This window comes from Kogia breviceps, chromosome 17 (assembly GCF_026419965.1).
Source record: "Kogia breviceps isolate mKogBre1 chromosome 17, mKogBre1 haplotype 1, whole genome shotgun sequence".
NCBI classification, from domain to species: domain Eukaryota; kingdom Metazoa; phylum Chordata; class Mammalia; order Artiodactyla; family Physeteridae; genus Kogia; species Kogia breviceps.
In genome coordinates, this window is record NC_081326.1 from 34,991,561 (window position 1) to 35,010,213 (window position 18,653).

The 18,653-nt window shown below is 35.4% G+C and overlaps 1 protein-coding gene across 2 annotated transcripts in view; it reads left to right on the forward strand.

Annotated features, from left to right (window-relative positions):
- The window catches only part of SLC26A7 (solute carrier family 26 member 7), a 177,658-nt gene that overhangs the window by 32,843 nt on the left and 126,162 nt on the right, over positions 1-18,653 (forward strand). For both annotated transcript variants that reach the window (XM_059043462.2, XM_059043463.2), the window contains exons 2-3: positions 6,583-6,693; positions 12,444-12,616. In XM_059043462.2, coding sequence (XP_058899445.1) covers positions 6,583-6,693; positions 12,444-12,616 — 284 coding nt within the window. The remainder of the gene's footprint in view (positions 1-6,582; positions 6,694-12,443; positions 12,617-18,653) is intronic.

Sequence of the window (18,653 nt, forward strand, 5' to 3'; positions counted from 1 at the left end):
AGTGTGATGGCAGTCTCCACCTTGGTTTGAGGTGGAGGTGGGAGGTAGCTATGGCCTGAGGGCTTGGGGCTGCACTTCCATGCTGATTTTACTTTTTCCCCAGTGTGTGCACCTTGGTTAGAGGCTGAGTCAGGGCCAGAGAGGTTGGTGCCACACCACTGAGCTGCTGCCTCCCAAATGTGAACAGGAATGCATAGGAAGCTCTTCAATGATGGTGGACTCTTCCCTGGATCTAGCTTAGCTCCCTTATGATTGTGCACAGGGATGCACTCTGGTGGGATAATGCTATGATTTATCATGTACTCTGACTTATTAGGATAAAAATCTTACCTTTGGTTTTAAAATAAATATCTCCTCTTCTACTATAGCCAAATGCAGTAATTCACCTGTGAGCTCAACATTTAGAATCGAAAATCATTGTTTGGTTTTTCTTTGGCAACTTTCAAAACATGAATACAGTGCTTTAACATGATTTTGAGAAATGAACATTTTCAGAATTGACCAAAGCTTCCCATATTTGTAGAAGATAGGGGGAAGCTATCACTGCTTTTTGGAGAGTGACACTTCCTCAGTCATTGTTCACAAATAAGGTTGGTTAGATAATCTAGCAGGGGGTCCCTTTATCTAATTTACAAAAGGCTACTGAATGATCTAGCAGCAGGTGGGGTTAGATGTGGGCTGATCACAGAGGCCAAGAGCTTGTAAGAGCTTTGCTTGAGCAGGTCAACATGGGTTCAGCTTTCTTAGTATTTTTACAACAATTTTCTTTCTTGTGTACTAGAAATTGGAGAAACTAATGAGACAATTAACTTGTACTACTTTTTGTGGAAGAACTTACTTCTTGTAGAAACTCAGTTCTACAAACACAACTTCTAGTGATGGTACCATGTATAATAGAGATTGAATGGGACTTTATTTTTCACTTCTGAGTTTTGAGTAAGCAGTCTTCAGAAGACTATCTTTAACATTTAGCAACTTAATTTCTAGACACTCATTATTTAGGAACTAAATTGCTTAGATGCTATTTTAGATGATTCAAAATACAAATTTTTAATGATATTATATAGATTTAGAGATTATGAATTGGAAGTTCAAAGTTGGTAATATTATTTAGTATTTTTTAAAGATAAGTGTTTCAGTCCTCTTCAAAATGTGAGATTGCATCAATTGACCTCTTACTTTCTGCTCCGTCCAAAAACTAATACATGTATGTTTGCTAGGGGTCCTGTAACAAAATACCAAAACCTGGATGACTTAAACAACAGAAATTTATTGCCCCACAGTTCTGGAGGCTAGAATTCTAAAATCGAGGTATGAGTAGAGTTGATTTCTGAGAGCTGTGAGGGAGAAATTGTTAATGTGCCACTTCCCTAGCTTCTGGTGGTTTGCTAGCAACTCTTGGTGTTCTTGGCATGCAGAATCATTACCCTGATTTCTGCCTTCATCTTTGTATGGCATTCTTCCTGTGTGCTTATGTTTCTTCACATAGCATCCTTTTATCAGTCATATTGGATTATAAACCCACTGTATTCCGGGATGACTACCTCCTACACAATTACATCTGCAATGACCCTATTTCCAAATAAGGTCATATTCTGAGGTTCTAGGAATTAAGATTTCAACATATGAATCAGAGTGGGGAACAGTTCAACCCCTGAGAAAGCCCAAAGGTGTTTCATGAAAGGATTGACATTCTGGGAGCAGTGAATTCTACTGGAATAGTTGTTTCATTGAGTTGTGGTAACTGTAGTTTTCTGGGTAGTATTTGAAGCTCCATAGCTAAATGCTACAGTCTATGAAATACTGCTGTTCTTATATTCATGCTTGAGGGGAATAAACCAGTGCCTCTGAGTCTTAGCTGCCTAGGCTCTCAATAAAGAAGTGAGGTCACTAAGCCAAGAAAATATAAAGTCCCCAATAGAGCAGTTCTCTGTATGTAATTCCAGCACCAATTAACAACTTCAGATACACTATTCAATTTCTAGACATGACCTTTTGCAGTTCCAGTTTTCTTTAGTCTTCTAAGTAATTGTTATTGTACAAATCCAAATAAAACTGGTCTGAAGCTGAAATAAAAATATATATCTTAAAATATAAAATATAATCTCTGTGATAAACAGTTCTCATTCTCACTAGCAGTGATTGGTCATTTTCTAGCAATCTCAGCCAAGAGATTGTAGTAAGTGCAGAGGCAGAATGAGCTAACTACCTGCTTTCATATTCTTCCTTGGCAAGGGTCAGGCACTCTGTCTAGGGAAGCCATTTTCTCTACATTAACTGTAGCCTGGGTTGGAGGGGCAAGGGGTGCCAGTGGCAAATGTCCAACTTCACACTCAGGGTCCCTCAAAAGGGGGGTAGTGTTCATAAGCCCTGAAACTGCTGATAATATTGACATGGGAATATGGAGTCTCTTCTACTATAATAACCGTTATCACACCTATAAAACATGTTTTCTTAAAAATTGCATCTTTCAAAGTCTTCTAGTGACCATTCTTTAGTGGATATATCAGACCTGCATTACCAATACATGATTTTTGATTTTTAAAAATAGTCAGCTATCTAAAGATCTCAATATGGGTTTTCTCCTCCAATCAATCTCTCTCTCTCTCTCTCTCTCTCTCTCTCTCTCTCTCTCTCTCTCTCTCTCTCTCTCCGTCTCTCCGTTTCTCCTCCCATTCCTAATCTATCCCATTTTGGCACCCTTTGGCCTAATACCCATTTTAAAAAAATGTTTATTTATTTTTGTTTGTGTTGGGTCTTCGTTTCTGTGCTAGGGCCCTCTCCAGTTGCGGCGAGTGGGGGCCACTCTTCATCACGGTGCGCGGGCTCCTCACCGTCGTGGCCTCTCCTGTTGTGGAGCACAGGCTCCAGACGCACAGGCTCAGTAGCTGTGGCTCACAAGCTTAGTTGCTCTGCGGCATGTGGTATCTTCCCAGACCAGAGCTCAAACCCGTGTCCCCTGCATCGGCAGGCAGATTCCCAACCACTGCATCACCAGGGAAGCCCCCCATTATGTTTTTATTCTTCTATACTTTTGTTTGTTGTGTTGCTTTTGCTCTTATCTAAGTGAGATTAAATAATACAAATATCTATCAGTATTTGCAGCAATTTTCCCCCAAAGTAATAGAGAGTTCTAATTTTGCTCTGATTGAATTGAGCACCCTGTTTTATTAAACATGGAGAAAAGTGTGGATAATTCTACTAATTTGTAAGTGACTCTAACTAGTTAATATTTTCATTATTTTTGGAGGATTTAACATATTTTAGTTTGTATGAAAATATGTATGTTGGTTACAGTATGAACCAGAATAATACATGAATCAGAGAAAGAAAACTTTATTCAGTTTCCTCTCCTTTTTGGAGGTGGGTATGGGAGGGTGGTTTGGGTTTTTAGTTTTTTCTATGGAAGCAGTACTTGAAATTTTAAAGCATTGTATTTCTGAATTAGTTCATTCCTTCATTTTGGCCATTGTTCATTGTCATATTAGCAGAGAAGTAGATTCTCACTGAGAGTGTATGACACTTGCTTAATGTGAAAGCTCAGTATCAGTGTCATTTGAGATTAAGGAAGTGTCTACATGATTTCTGGTCTTTGAGATTGTTCTTGTAAAATCTACTGAAGTTATATTTTGCGTTTATAGGTCTAGAGGTCTTTTAAAGATTGCGGTTAGAAATGTTTTCCATGATTATTCTTATTTTAATTTGATAGGAATATGAGATCCAACGAAATTCTGTTTTTGAACTAATTTTTTATAGATTTCACTTGGGAAGAACAGAGAGCGAGAGAGAGAGAGAGAGAGAGACAGAGAGACAGAGAGACAGAGAGAGACAGAGAGAGACAGAGAGAGAGAGAGATGAGTTTTCTAATGAAGCAAACAAAAAGTACCTATCCACAAGGCAAGTGCAGAGAATCCAGCTGCTTCTAGTTCTGTATTTACGTTTGCTGTTGCAGGTGGAGTAGAAATGTAGCCACATAGGGTACTTCCGGCAAACTTGATTCTGCTGGTATTTACCACATCTCTCAGAATTTAGTGTCCATGCAATTCAGCCAAGGTGCTTTTGTTAAATATGCCACATGCATATTTTCCTTTCCCCCATCACTGATTTAGTAGATCTGGGTGATCTGAAATGTAGGCAACATTTTTTCTTACTTGGAAGCACTCTGTATTTCTTTCTCTTGACAGGTAATTTTTATCAGGTAACTCATTCTGAAAATGGATGAGAAAAAGTTGCTTTTTAGATTTCCATATGACTGATTTAATGCACACAATGTTTTTACACTGTTGCTTACACTATAATAAATGTCAGGAGGTGTTTGTTACTGGGGTGGGGGAAAGTTTAGCTTAATAATGCTAACCTGGCTTGGAGACCTGCACTTTCACATGACCTTTCTCAACAGCAAGATTGCTACCTCTCATCCTGCCTGTGTGAAATTCAAGAGCAGCCTCTACCACTGACTCTTCTATAACAACTTTTTATTTGTCTTCACCAGACTTTTAGGAATACATTGTCAGTAAAGAAGCAACCCAAGCAGGTTTTTAACACTGAAGAAGGGACTGGTTATTGGTAGATCTTTCATGCATTTTAATTGTAACTGAAATATCTTGTACCTCTTGAAACAACATATTAGATGTAAAAGTAGAGTTTATTTATTTTAAAGAGATTAAACTTAACATTAAAATAGTAAAAGTTAAACAGTAAAAAGTACTGATATGGGAATCAGATTGCCAGGCTCCATAGTGTGAATAATTAACTGGTCTAATGTTCAGGTAATCTAGGTTCTAATGCCAGCTCCTTCCTCAAATCTTTTTGTAGCTTGTCAAGTCCATTATGCTCAATCAAATGGCTATCATTAAACCGTGTAAACTTGAACGGATTATCAGAACCTAGCTGCCTATCTTGGAGAGGCAGCAGTGAGTGGTGGCTTAATTCCCTGCTCAGGAATTGAACCTGGGTAGCCTGTATGAAAACCAGGAACTTTAGCCACCAGACCATCAAGGGCTATAGGCTAGAAGTTATTTTTCCTCGGCTCTCGCCCCCAGTGAAAAATGCATTTCTCATAGAGGCAAAAACTGTATAAACAGGTACAAAGTTTATTATTAGAGACATAGCACAACAAGTGGGATAGAACACAAAGAAATTGTTTAGTTAAGATAGAAGCGAGGCAGAGACGCACACTCAGAGAGAAAGGGTGTGGGCGTCCTCCTTAATGAGGAGAGCGGTAAAGAGGCGGTAAAGTCACTTATATAGGGCAGTTCTTCAGGGTCTTTGTTTACCTTTGGCCAATTATCTGGTTTCTTCTTCCACACCTGACCTGTCATAGGACGCTTCCCAATATGCATGCCCAACTTCTTTCCAAAATCGATTTCAGCCCAGGGGTGGCCTTAGCGTCACATATTATGAGGTGGTGCCCCCTCCTTTTTGAGCCTTTCTGCGCATGTGCAGTGTCTCCCTTGCCCCAAGGATGGGAAATGCATGACCTCTTGATCTTTACTCAGACAGGGTTTAGCCCCTCTCTGTTCCTGCCATGACTGTTATCTTAGAGTGTCCTCAGGAGACAAAGCCTAGCTATTTACCCTGTTCTGTTGTTATTTCTATTTCAAAGTGCAAACAGGAGGCTGGTTGTAAGTATCTAACCTGGAGCCCACCTATCTCCTGTCTCAGGAAATGTAAACAGGAGGCTAGTTGTAAGTGTCCAGGCTGAAGCCCAACATTTTCTCTCCCCAAGGAATGTAAACAGGCGGGCAAGTTGTAAATCTCTATCCTGGGGCCCATCTATCTCCTGCCTCAGAACTAGCTGTTTAATGCCAAAGATCAGTGGCAAACAAGATCACTTTAATCAATTTATACTCATGCACACTTCGGTCACGTTTAAATGGCTACTGGTAATTTAGACATGTCTAGGAAAATTTTCTATGTGCCTGTGACAAACAAACTCTGCAGGCAGTAGTATCTAAGGAGAACAAAAATGAACAGTTTTAAGGTACACCTTACTTATTTTTTGAATTAATGAAGTTGATTTTTTTCACTCTAAGAAATAGTACCCGAATACAGGCTAGGGTCCAGTTTTAAGACATGCATGAATTCACACACTGGCCCAACACTGGGATACACAATCTTAGGCCAGCCAGCTAGCCAGCCAGCCAGGCACCTTTGAATGTGTGCATCCTTTTTGCCCCAGACTTAATTACCTTTTATGTCAGGCTTCTTATTTGTCAGTGGTATTGCTACTAGTTCTGCCTATCTCACAGATGCTATTGTGTGAATAGAATGAACATGTGAAAATGATTCTCACTTTTACCAGGAAGACACTCTGAGCTAATGTCTACGTGTAGCCATCTCTGTAATCAAGTAAAAAAGTAGTAGGCCAAAAATAATGGTTTTAGAATTGAAATATAAATATGAGCTAATGAGTGAATTTTCTGTTATTTAGGACAATGATGCTAGTCTTTCACTGAGCAAGTAGAATAATTAAATCATAATTCCTTTCATCATTAAATAAACCAATATCCATTCTACTTTGTAATGGACTGTATCTTGGGGTTATAAGATGGTCCTATTTACCCTGGTTCTTCTTCACAGGGTTGGCCTTTGCTGTTCTCTCATCTGTGCACCCCGTGTTTGGTTTGTATGGGTCGCTATTTCCTGCCATCATTTACGCCATATTTGGAATGGGACGTCACGTTGCCACAGGTAATAATTTCTGTCTATGCTTATGCTTCTCATATTACTAATGAAGGGAACTCAGAAGTGATCATTTGTTACTGATTACATTTCCAATGTAATTCTTACTTTACTACTGAAAATATTAGGGCAAATATTATCAGCAAATAATATCAGCAAATATTAGGGAAAGACATTTAACTTTCTGTGCCTCAACACATACTGTGATTTATTGCTATATTACTATGTAACCAAGGTTATTGTTAAAGATTCTGTTCATTTTTAAGTTGTAAAAAGACTGTAAGAGAAGGATAAATGTTCTGAATTTACAATGAAATGAAAATAAGCACTCTGAGGAAAAGACTATAAAATTTAGTTACTCAAATATTGAAAATTATTTTCAATGTAACTAATATTTAAACAATCTTTTAAGTTTCTTCCAAGCTAAGTTCTACAATGCCCTCTAATTAGTATATCTCTTACATTGCCTAGCATTTCATTACCAAATAAAATGTGAACAAGTAATCTGATAATAGAGCAGCCTGTTTAAAAACAAGGGCTTGGAAGTTAGATAGACCTGGGTGTGTGTCACATTTGGCGTTTGCTATCTGCATGAGCTTGGGCAAAGTTTTAAAGGTCTGTTTGCTGCTTTCTTGATAGTAAAATGTCAAAAGAAAATCATGATTGTATTGATGAGATAATTGATGTACAAGTGTCTAATTTATTACTTGCTACATAAAAATTAATAAAAGCTGCTATCATTACAAAAGTGATACCTATTAATCTTAAATATTATGGTAATAATAATAAAAATACTCAAGAGGAAATATCCATAGAGGCATTTTTATCCATTTTGTTTATGCAAGATATCAGTCTATAAGCAAGTAATATCATTTTGTGTCTATTTCTTCAGTGGTCAGTTTGTGTTATTGAAGAAAACTTTATTTCCTACAAGAAAAATTTATTATCCCATAGTTTTAGAGATCAGAAGTTTGAAATGAGGTCCACAGGGCTAAAATTGAGATGTCAGGAGAGCTGCATTTCTTTCTGGAGGTTCTAGAGAACAATATGGTTTTCTTAACTTTTCCAGCTTCTAGAGGCTTCCTGAATTCTTGGCTCAAATGCTTCATTTTCAGGGCCAGCAGGGAAGTTTCTTTCTGATTATAATCTTTTGCTTCCATTCTCCATGTTTAAAGGACCCTTGTGATTACACTGGGTACACCTAGACAATCCAGGATAATCTCCTTATCTGAAGGTCAGTTTATTAGCAAACTTAATTCCATCTGCAACATTAATTACCCTTTGACATGTAACATAAGGTATTTACAGGATGTGGATGCATTTGGAAGGCCATAATTTTACCTACCACATTGATACATGCATTTTCTCATGCAGAAATTAACCCATAAAGTAATGTTTTATTTATGTAAGTTTGGCTTCTTATATAATCAGCTTTGTCATGGAGGATAGGATCAACGATTATCAGACATTTATAACACTGCTACCTACAGTATGGTCCATGAACCAGCAGGATCAGTTTTATGTGTAATCTTGCTAGAAATGCAAAATCTTGTTCCCACTTCAGATCTATTAAATCAGAATCAGCATTTTCACATGATCTCCAGTTTTATTCAAAAAGTATCTATCTACACATGTATGTTTATATATGTACTTAAATTTGAGAACCTTAGGTGTACTATTTATTAGATGCTTTATTAAGAGCTTTACATATGTTATTTTATCTTAATACAGTTATTTTAAATAGGCATCATTATTTGCATATTTAGGTTAAAAATACCTCTTAATTTCATAAAGTTTTCTGTGAGAGCACAGATTAAGTTGTAGGTGCATAGATTACAACCCAGGTGTGGCCAAATCTGAAGCCCAAGCTTTTCCTCTTTACAACCAGATGCTCAAGAATGAAGTTTCCTTTTGTGTTGATATAAAGGGAGAAAAGCACAATAATGAATTAGAAGTTCTTGAAACCTATTATATTCAAAATTTCCTGCTCCCTAATTTCCTAGGGAAATTTATTTTCATTCTTCAAAACATTTAAATATGTCATTAGCAAGAAAAAGCAGATTGTTTTTAGAGCTGAACTCAAAACATCTCCTCTGTTAAACAAAGGATAAAAGAAAAGGTAAAAAAAAATTTCCCAATAGACTATAATTACTTTAAGAAGTCAAAAATACTTAACTTGATATACCTAAGTATGTATTTACGTAAACCACTTTATTTCCTAAGGAATCATAAACATTTTACTGGTGACATGGTTTGAAATTGCCATTTATATAAAACTTTGTATTTAACAAATATTATTAACAGTTATAGGAATCTTGTAGTCTATTAGGTAAATAATATACATTTCAAAATACATATAATTTACAGGCTTTACTACAGATACTGTATAGCACAATAAATGCTTAAGGCATTTTATTTCTGCATAAGCACTTCTCCAAAAGAGAGAGCCAGCTGAACCTCCTCATTTCTCTTTTTATCCCAACAGATTTAGAATTCTTTAGAATCAGTAAGAAGAAATGATCCTTTTCCCTCACGGTATTATATTTATATATATATATATATACACATTACCACTTGTATAAGCTCTGTATTTAACAAGTTTTATAATATTAAATATAATATATATATAATATATATATCAGGAGAAATATATAAACTAATTATTTTTGACCTTCCTACAATCTTAATTATTGGAACCAACTGAAATTTTCTGCAAACATTTAGTCTAGAGAACATATTTTTCTTTTAAATAATATTATTGTACTTTATTTTGGTGTATATATGTGTGTGGGAATGCCTATTTCCATTTTACTATTTTACTATTAAGAGATTGATGTTGCTTTCATAAAGAAAAATCACATTATCTGGGATTTTACCTCCAACTCAGGTAATCAGAATGCAATAATGAATTACTAAATGCAATAATAAATAATGCTTGAGGTATCTTTAAAAGCAAATAATTCAAAAGCTAGAATATAAAGACACTAAATGTGCTGTATTTTTAACAGCATAATTTTCTTATTTTAATTTAAAATACATATATATATTTTAAAAAGGAATAAATCATTTATTTATAAATAAAAGGAAAAGGAAAAGAACAGAAATGGGTATCAATCCAGTGGAAACAAAATTTTTGAAGATAACCCATATGTGACAATTTTTAGGATATAATTATCTTCTAAATTAGAGTAAAAATTTTTAAAGAGAAAAATATGTTCATTAATTTAGAGAAAAGATTAGGGAGACAATAGAATACTCTGTAGAAGAAAAGAAAATAAGCAATTATTTACCAAATGTGATAGGAATTGTGACAGATGTTTTTATATATGAAATATCATTTAATCTCTACCCAAATTTTGTAGCTAGATATTTTATCATCATCTTACAAATAAGCAAGCTGAGAGAGGTTAGGTAACTTGACAAGGAATTTTAATTTAGGCCTGTCCAATTCTGTGGTCCCAATTCACTTTCTATTAGGTCTTGCCACACACTCTTAAGCTACTAGATGGGTTTAGTGGTATTTAAGGGTACCACTAGTAGGTTTAAAGCCTAACCAGAATGAAAAGTTGAGAAATTGAAGGAAAGAGCAGAGGAGTAGTAAGGAGGAGATAAAGACAAAGCAAGACCAATAAGAAAATGTAAAATGTCATTCGCAACATCGTCATATAGTCACCAGCAGCCTCAACATCCTTGATTGTTCTCAACTGTCTCAGAAACAGCAAAGTTTCATCCTTTGAAAAGAGGCAATACTCCCATAACCATGTTGGCACAGTAAGTAACCCCATATCCATTGCTGGCAATGTCTCTCTCTAGAGAAGTTCTTGGGATGTGACTCACACACAGGTGAGACTCACTTTTCTCAACAAAACATTTTTGATGGCTGTTCCCTCTTACCATTCAATTCCTTCTAATCTTCTTTCAAATCTTAAGAAAGCTAGGCCTAAATTCAAAAATTAACTCTAGATCATTTTTGCTCTCAGTTCTCTAGTCATTTGTTCAGTGGATTTTGTACAAATTATTTTGCTCTATGTTCTAGATTTAAAGGTCAAAATACACACTTCTTTACTTTCAGGAATATCAGACTTTGAGAAATTCTTTTCTAGCATATCTTGAAAAAATAAGGCAAGGGCAGATCCTATGGCAAATATTCCTTATTTGGCATTGCCCATCCTTGATGTCAGAATCTTGTCTCTAATCATTATATATATTTGGTCCTTGATGTGTTCTTAATTTAGTACTTTATGATGAGAACAGTGATCATGACAGCTGATATTTATTGATGATTTATTGAGAATGACTTAGCTCCTTAAGAGAACTATATTCAATTTGCTCTATGTATTTATATACCATCAATTCAATGGAACAGTGAACATTGAATAACAGACTATAACACAGCATTCTGTTTTTAATCTTATTAAGAATTACCTTTTTTAGGTGTCAGCTACAAGCAATATATTGTGATATGTTGTATAGTACATTATTTCATTTAAGTCTCATCACAACCCCATTGGGTGAGGAATGCTTTCTGTCTTTAGATAAGGAGATTGAGATGGCAGTCCTGAGGTTTATTGGAGGCTACCATCACCATACTATTCTGAATCACAGCACATACTGCCTCGCTTATCCTGTAAATCAAAAGGATTGTCTGTGTCGGCTTTCCACTGAGACCTTGTTTCTGTCTGACTTGGCTCTCTTGCCCTATGAGGCTGCATGCCATTTGTTGAGATGTCTACACCTTGTGACAGCCCTTTTTTACACAGTGTCATTTATGACCTGGGGCAAAGTAAGGTCTTTAGGTAAAGGTTTGGGGGAATGTTTGCACCATGCTGCAATTTTTTTCTTTAATCCAAAATTGCTGAACCCTCTCTTTGGGAAACGGCATTTCCCTGCTGGTGTGGCTACATTCTCAGACATGCTGTGCCAAGATAAGAGCATCAGAACTCGGCAGGAAGAGGGGAACACACTGAAAATGGTCCTGCATTCGTGTGAGACCAGGACAATTCCTGAGAAATACCTTTGAAACTTATCTAGTTACAGTAGACAGAAATGGTATGTTTCATCATTTTATGGGCCACAGCATGTTGTTGTTATACTATAATAAAGGTGTACTCTGTTATGAGAGCACAGGGAATAGAAAGATTAAATCTGGGTTGGGAGATCTGGGATGGATCTATGTTGAATATGGAATTTGAGCCAGACCAGGAAAGACACGAATGTTTTCATAAGTAGATTGGAGGAGCAAGCATTTCAGTCAATGAGCCCCAGATTCAGCAAAGAGTCATATTTTCCACTGAGCCTATTGAGGTCTTCATATTTATCATCTCATTTATATTCTCCTCAAACTCTAAAATATAGACATTATTACCCACATTTTATGGATGAGGTGATTTAAACTCAAAGTAATGTGCTCTAAATCGTGATAGTAATAAATGGAGGAGCTGGATTCAAATCTACACCATGATCTTAATCCCTGTTCTGAGGACATTCTTTATGTAGGGCTGCAGAGAGGTAGGAAAATGTATGGCCTAGGAGGGAATAGCAAGTAGATGGCATGGCTGTATGTGGAAGAAGTGTGTATATAAAAAGGTGAGTTTCTGTTTATTCCATGGAGTGAAGGGTGGAATAGTGGGTGTGCAGAGGAGAGTGCCTCTAATAGATCTGTTTTGGTTTTACAACATGGATTCAACTTTAATGGTGAAATCCAATAATGTTTATTGAGTCTGTGACTAACAGAAGATCCCCCCCCCCACCTGCTTTAGGCACCTTTGCCTTGACATCCTTAATATCAGCTAATGCAGTGGAACGGCTTGTGCCTCTGAACAGTCAGAACCTTACCACACAGAGTAACACAAGTGTGCTGGGCTTATCTGACTTTGAGATGCAAAGGATTGGTGTTGCTGCAGCTGTTTCCTTCTTGGGAGGTGTGATTCAGGTAAGTATACTGAAACATGGGAATAAAGAAAGGGAGACAGTAGCAAATAAAAGGCAATTGGTGCTTTATTTATTAAAGTCAACTTTTCTTGTCAATTGAATTTTTCTTCCAGTTTTATTGAGATAATTGACATACAGCACTATATAAGCTTAAGGTGTACAGCATAATGATTTGACATACATACATCATGGAATTTAAGTTTAATGAACATCCATCATCTCATATAGATACAAAATTAAAGAAATAGAAAAAAAGTATTTTTTCTTTTACTGAGAACACTTAGGATTTACCCTCTTAACAACTTCCATGTATAACATACAGCAGTGTTAATTACATTTATCCCATTGTACTTATTTATCTTATAGTTACATAATATAGTGATTCAATTTGCTATATATTTCAAAATGATCACCATAATAAGTCTAGTTAATATCTGTCACCATACAGAGATATTACATAATTATTGACTATATTCCCCAAACTGTGTATTTCATACCTGTGACTCATTTGTTTTGCAACTGGAAGTTTGTACTTCTATTTTCTTTCACCTATTTTATTCCTTTCCCCACCCACCTCCCTCTGGCAACCACCTATTTGTTCTCTCTATATTTCTACTTCTGTTTTGTTATGTTTATTTACTGTTTTGTTTTTTTAGATTCCATATATAATTGAAATCATACAGTATTTGTCTTTCCTTGTCTGACTTATTTTACTTAGCATAATACCCCCTAGGTCCATCCATGTTGTCACAAATGGCAAGATTTCATTATTTATATGGTTGAGTAATATTCCATTGTATACATAGACCACATCTTCTTTATTCATTCTTCTACTGATGGGCATTGATGTTGCTTCCATATCTTAGCTATTATAAATAATGCTGCAATAAACATAGGGGTGCCTATATCTTTTCTAATTAGTGTTTTCATTCTCTTTGAGTAAATACCCAGGAGTAGAAGTGTTGGATAATATTGTATTTCTATTATTAATCTTTTGAGGACACACCCTAATGTATTCCACAGTGGCTGCACCTATTTACGTTCCCACAAATAGTGCACCAGGGTTCCCTTTTCTCTACATCCTCACCAGCACTGGTTATTTGTTGTCTTTTTGATAATAGCCATTCTGACAGGTGTGAGGTGATATTTCATTGTGGTTTTGATTTGCATTTCCCTTATGATTAAGTATGTTGGGCATCTTTTCATGTGCCTTTTGACCAAATGTATGTCTTCTTTGGAAAAATGCCTGTTCAGATCCTCTACCTATTTTTTTGTTGGGTTGTATATCTTTTTGATGTTGAGTTCTATGAGTTTTTAATGTTTTTTTGGATATTAAACCATTATCAGATATACTGTTTGCAATATCTTCTCCCATTCAGTAGGTGACCTTTTTGTTTTGTTCATAGATTCCTTCACTGTACAAAACTTTTAAGTTTGATGAATCCCATTTGTTTATTTTTGCTTTTGTTTCCCTTGTCTGAGGAAACATATCCAATTAAAGTATTACTAAGGCTAATGTCAAAGAGCATACTACCTGAATTTTTTTTTAATTAAAAAAAAACCAGAACAAAATAACATAATGTTTGTTTTTAGAGTTTTATGTTTTCAGGTCTTACATTTAAGTCTTTAATCTATTTTGAGTTAATATTTGTGCATAGTGTGAGAGAGTAGTCCAGTTTGATTATTTTGCTTGTAGCTGTCCAGTTTTCCCAACCCCATTTATTGAAGAGGCTGTCTTTTCCCCATTGTATATTCTTGCTTCCTTTGTTATAGGTTAATTGGCCATATAAGTGTGGGTTCATTTCTGGGCTCTCTATTCTGTTCCATTAATCTATGTGTCCGTTTTTGTGCCAGTAACATACTGTTTTGATTACTGTAGCTTTGTAGTATAGCTTGAAATTGGGACTGTGATACCTCAGCTTTGTTCTTTTTCTCTCAAGATTGCTTTGGCTATTAGAGGTCTTTTGTGGTTCCATATAAATTTAGGATTATTTGTTCTAGTTCTGTGAAAAAGGCATGCCATTGGGATTTTGATACAGATTACAATGAATCTGTAGGTTGCCTTGGATAGTATGTCATTTTAACAATCTATGAACATGATATATCTTTTAATATGTTTGTGTCATCTTTCAAAAAATATTTTATTTATTTATTATTTATTTGGTTGCACTGGGTCTTAGTTGTGGTAGGCGGGATACTTAGTTGCAGTTCATGGGCTCCTTGATTGTGGCATGAGAACCCTTAGCTGCAGCATGCATGTGGGATCTAGTTACCTGACCAGGGATTGAACCCAGGCCCCCTGCATTGGGAGTGTGGCACCTTACCCACTGTGCCACCAGGGAAGTCCCTGTTTGTGTCATCTGCAACTTTTTCATCAGTGTCTTATAGTTTTCTGAGTGCAGGTTTTTTACACCATTAGTTAGATTTATTCCTTGGTATTTTATTCTTTTTGATGCAATTTAAATGGGGTTGTTTTCTTAATTTCTCTTTATGATCATTCATTGTTAGTGTATAGAAATATAATATTTCTGTATATTAATTTTGTATCTTGGAACTTTACAGAATTCTTTGTAGTTTTTTGGGGGTGTCATTAGGATTTTCTATGTATTTTATCATGTCATGGACAAACAGTGACAGTTCTATTTATTCCTTTCCAATTTGAATTACTAACATTTTTCTTGTCTGATTGCTGTGACTATGACTTCTAATGCTATGTTAAATAAAAGTGGTGAGAGTAGGCATTCTTGTCTTATTTCAGATCTTAGAGTAAATGCTTTCAGCTTTTCACCATTGAATGTGATGTTAGCTGTGGGGTATATAGGGTCTTTATTATGTTGATGTATGTTCCCTCTATTCCCAGTTTGTTGAGAGTTTTGATCAAAAATGGGTTTTGAATTGTATGAAAAGCTTTCTCTGCATCTATTGATATGATCACAATTTTTATTCTTCACTTTGTTTATGTGGGGTATCACATCGATCGATTTGCAAATATTGAACCATACTTACATTCCTGGGATAAATCCCACTTAATCATGCTGTATCATCCTTTTACTGTATTGCTGAACTGGTTTTGTAAATATTATGTTGATGATTTTTGTATCTATGTTCTTCAGTTCTATTGGCCTGTAATTTTCTTTTTAGTATGATACCTTTGGTTTTGGTTTCAGGGTGATGCTGGTCTTGTAGAATGAGTTTGAAAGCATTATTTCCTCTGCAATTTTTTGGAGTAGTTTGAGAAGGATAAATGTTAACTCTTCCCTAAATATTTGTTAGAATTCACCTGTGAAACTGTTTGGTCCTGGACTTTTGTTTGTTGGTAGTTTTTTCTTGTTTGTTTGTTTTTTTCAATGGATTCAATTTCTTTTCTGGTATTTGGTCTATCTGTATTTTCTATTTCTTCTTGGTACAATCTTGGGAGAGTGTACATTTCTAGGAATTTGTCCATTTCTTCTTGGTTGTCCATTTTATTGGCAAATAGTTTTTCTTAGTAATCTTTTCTGATCCTTTATCTTTTCAAAGGACAATATTTTAGTTTCATTGACCATTTTAATTTTCTTTTTAGTCTCCATTTAATTTTTATCCTCTCTGATCTTTATAATTTTTTTCCTTCTGCTGACTTTGTGTTTTGTTTGTTCTTCTTTTTCTAGTTCCTTTAGGTATCAGGTTAGATTGTTTATTTGAGATTTTTCTTGTTTCCAGAGGTAAGCTTGTATCACTCTAAAGTCCCTGCTTAGTACTGCCTTTTCTGCTTCCCATAGAATTTTGAATCCCTGTCTTTTCATTTCCATTAATCTTCTGATATTTTTTATTTTCCTTTTTGGTTTTTTCAACTTTGATTTTTAAATTTTGTTTAGTAGCATACTGTTTAGCTTCCATGAGTTTGTGTTTGTGCAGTTTTTTTTTTCTTGTAATTAATTTCTTGTCTCAAAGTGTTGTGGTCAGAAATGATGATTAAAATGATTTCAGTTTTCTTTAATTTACAGAAACTTGCTTTGTGGTCTAGCATGGGATCTATCCTGAATATAGTTCAATGTACACTTGAAAAGAATGTATATTCATCTGCTTTTGGATAGAACGTTCTATATATGACTAGTAAGTCCATTTGGTATAATGCATCATTTAAGGCCACTCTGATTTTCTGTCTGGATGATCTATTCATTTATTTAAGTGGGATGTTAAACTCTCCGACTACTATTGTGTTACTGTCAATTTCTTACTTTATGTCTGTTAATATTGGCTCTATGTATTTAGTTGTTCCTATTTTGAGTGCATATATATTTACAATTGTTATATCTTTGTGGATTGATTCTTTTATCATTATGTAATGTCCTTTTTTATCTCTTATTACAGTATTTGTTTTAAAGTCTATTTTGTCTCATATAAATATTGCTACCTCATCTTTCTTTTCATTTTCATTTACATGGAATAACTTTTCCCAACACCTTACTTTCAGTTTACAGGTGTCTTTATTTCTGAAATGAGACTTTTGTAGACAGCATATATATGGGTCTTGTTTTTTATCCATTCAGTGACTCTTTGTGGAGTGGATTTTTGATTGGAGCATTCAGTCCATTAACTTTCAAAGTAATTATTAATATTTATCTACTTATTGCCATTTTGTTAATTGTTTTCTGATCATTTTGTGGTTGTTTTTTGCTCCTTTATTCTTCTTTTGTTCTCTTCCTTTGTGATTTGATAACTATCATTAGTGTTATCTTTGGATTCCTTTCTCTTTTATTGAGTGTGTATCTATTATAGATTTTTGGTTTGTGGTTACTATGAGGTTTATGTATAGCAATCTCTACAGGTATATGTGATTATTTGGGGTTGTTCATTTCTTAAGTTCAAATGCATTCTAACAGTCCTGCATCTCCCACCCCACAGTTAATGTTTCATATTTTACAACTTTTAAAAAATATCCCTTAACTACTTGTGGTGGTTTAGATGATTTTACTACTTTGGTCTTTAAACCTCCAGACTAGCCTTATATGTGGTTGATTTACTACCTTCATTATGTATTTGCCTTTACCAATGAGATTTTTTTCTTTCTCAATTTTTGTATATCTAGTGGTCTTTTTCACTTGGGGAAGTCCCTTTAACATTTCTTGTAAAGCTGCTTTGGTGGTGTTTAACTCTTTTAGTTTTTGCCTGTTTTTAAAACTTTTCATCTCTTCATCAAATCTGAATGACAGTCTTGCTGGGTAGAGTATTCTTGGTTGTAGGGTTTTCTCCTTCATCACTTTAATTTATCATGCCACTCCCTGTGGCTTGTATAGTTTCTGCCAAAAAGTCAGCTGATAGCCTTATGGGAAGTCTCTTTTAAGTAACTAGTTTCCTTTCCCTTGCTTATTTTAATATTTTCTCTTTATGTTTAATTTTTGACATTGTTATTTTAATGTGCTTTTGTGTGAACCTAACTTGGTTCATCTTGTTTGGAACACTCTGTGTTTCCTGGACCTGGATGTCTGTTTCCTTTCCCAGGTTAGGGATATTTTCAGCGCTTATTTCTTCAAATAAATTCTCTGCCCCTTTCTCTCTTCTTCTGGGACCACTAAAATGTGAATGTTAGTATGCTTGATGTTGTCCCAGAGGTCTCTTTAACTGTCCTCTTTTCTTTTTATTCTTTTTTCTGTTCAGTTTCAGTGAATTCCACTAATCTGTCATCCAGCTTCCTAATCCATTCTTCTAATTACTGTTGATTCCTTCTAGTGTGTTTTTTTTTTTTTTTTTTTTTTTTAATTTTTTGTGGTACGTGGGCCTCTCACTGTTGTGGCCTCTCCCGTTGCGGAGCACAGGCTCCGGATGCGCAGGCTCAGCGGCCATGGCTCACGGGCCCAGCCGCTCCACGGCATGTGGGATCTTCCCGGACCGGGGCACGAACCCGTGTCTCCTGCATCAGCAGGCGGACTCTCAACCACTGCGCCACCAGGGAAGCCCCTAGTGTGTTTTTTATTTCAGTTACTGTATGCTTCATCTCTGTTTGGTTCTTCTTTATATTTTCTAACTCTTTGCTAAATATCTTCTACCTTCTTACTCTG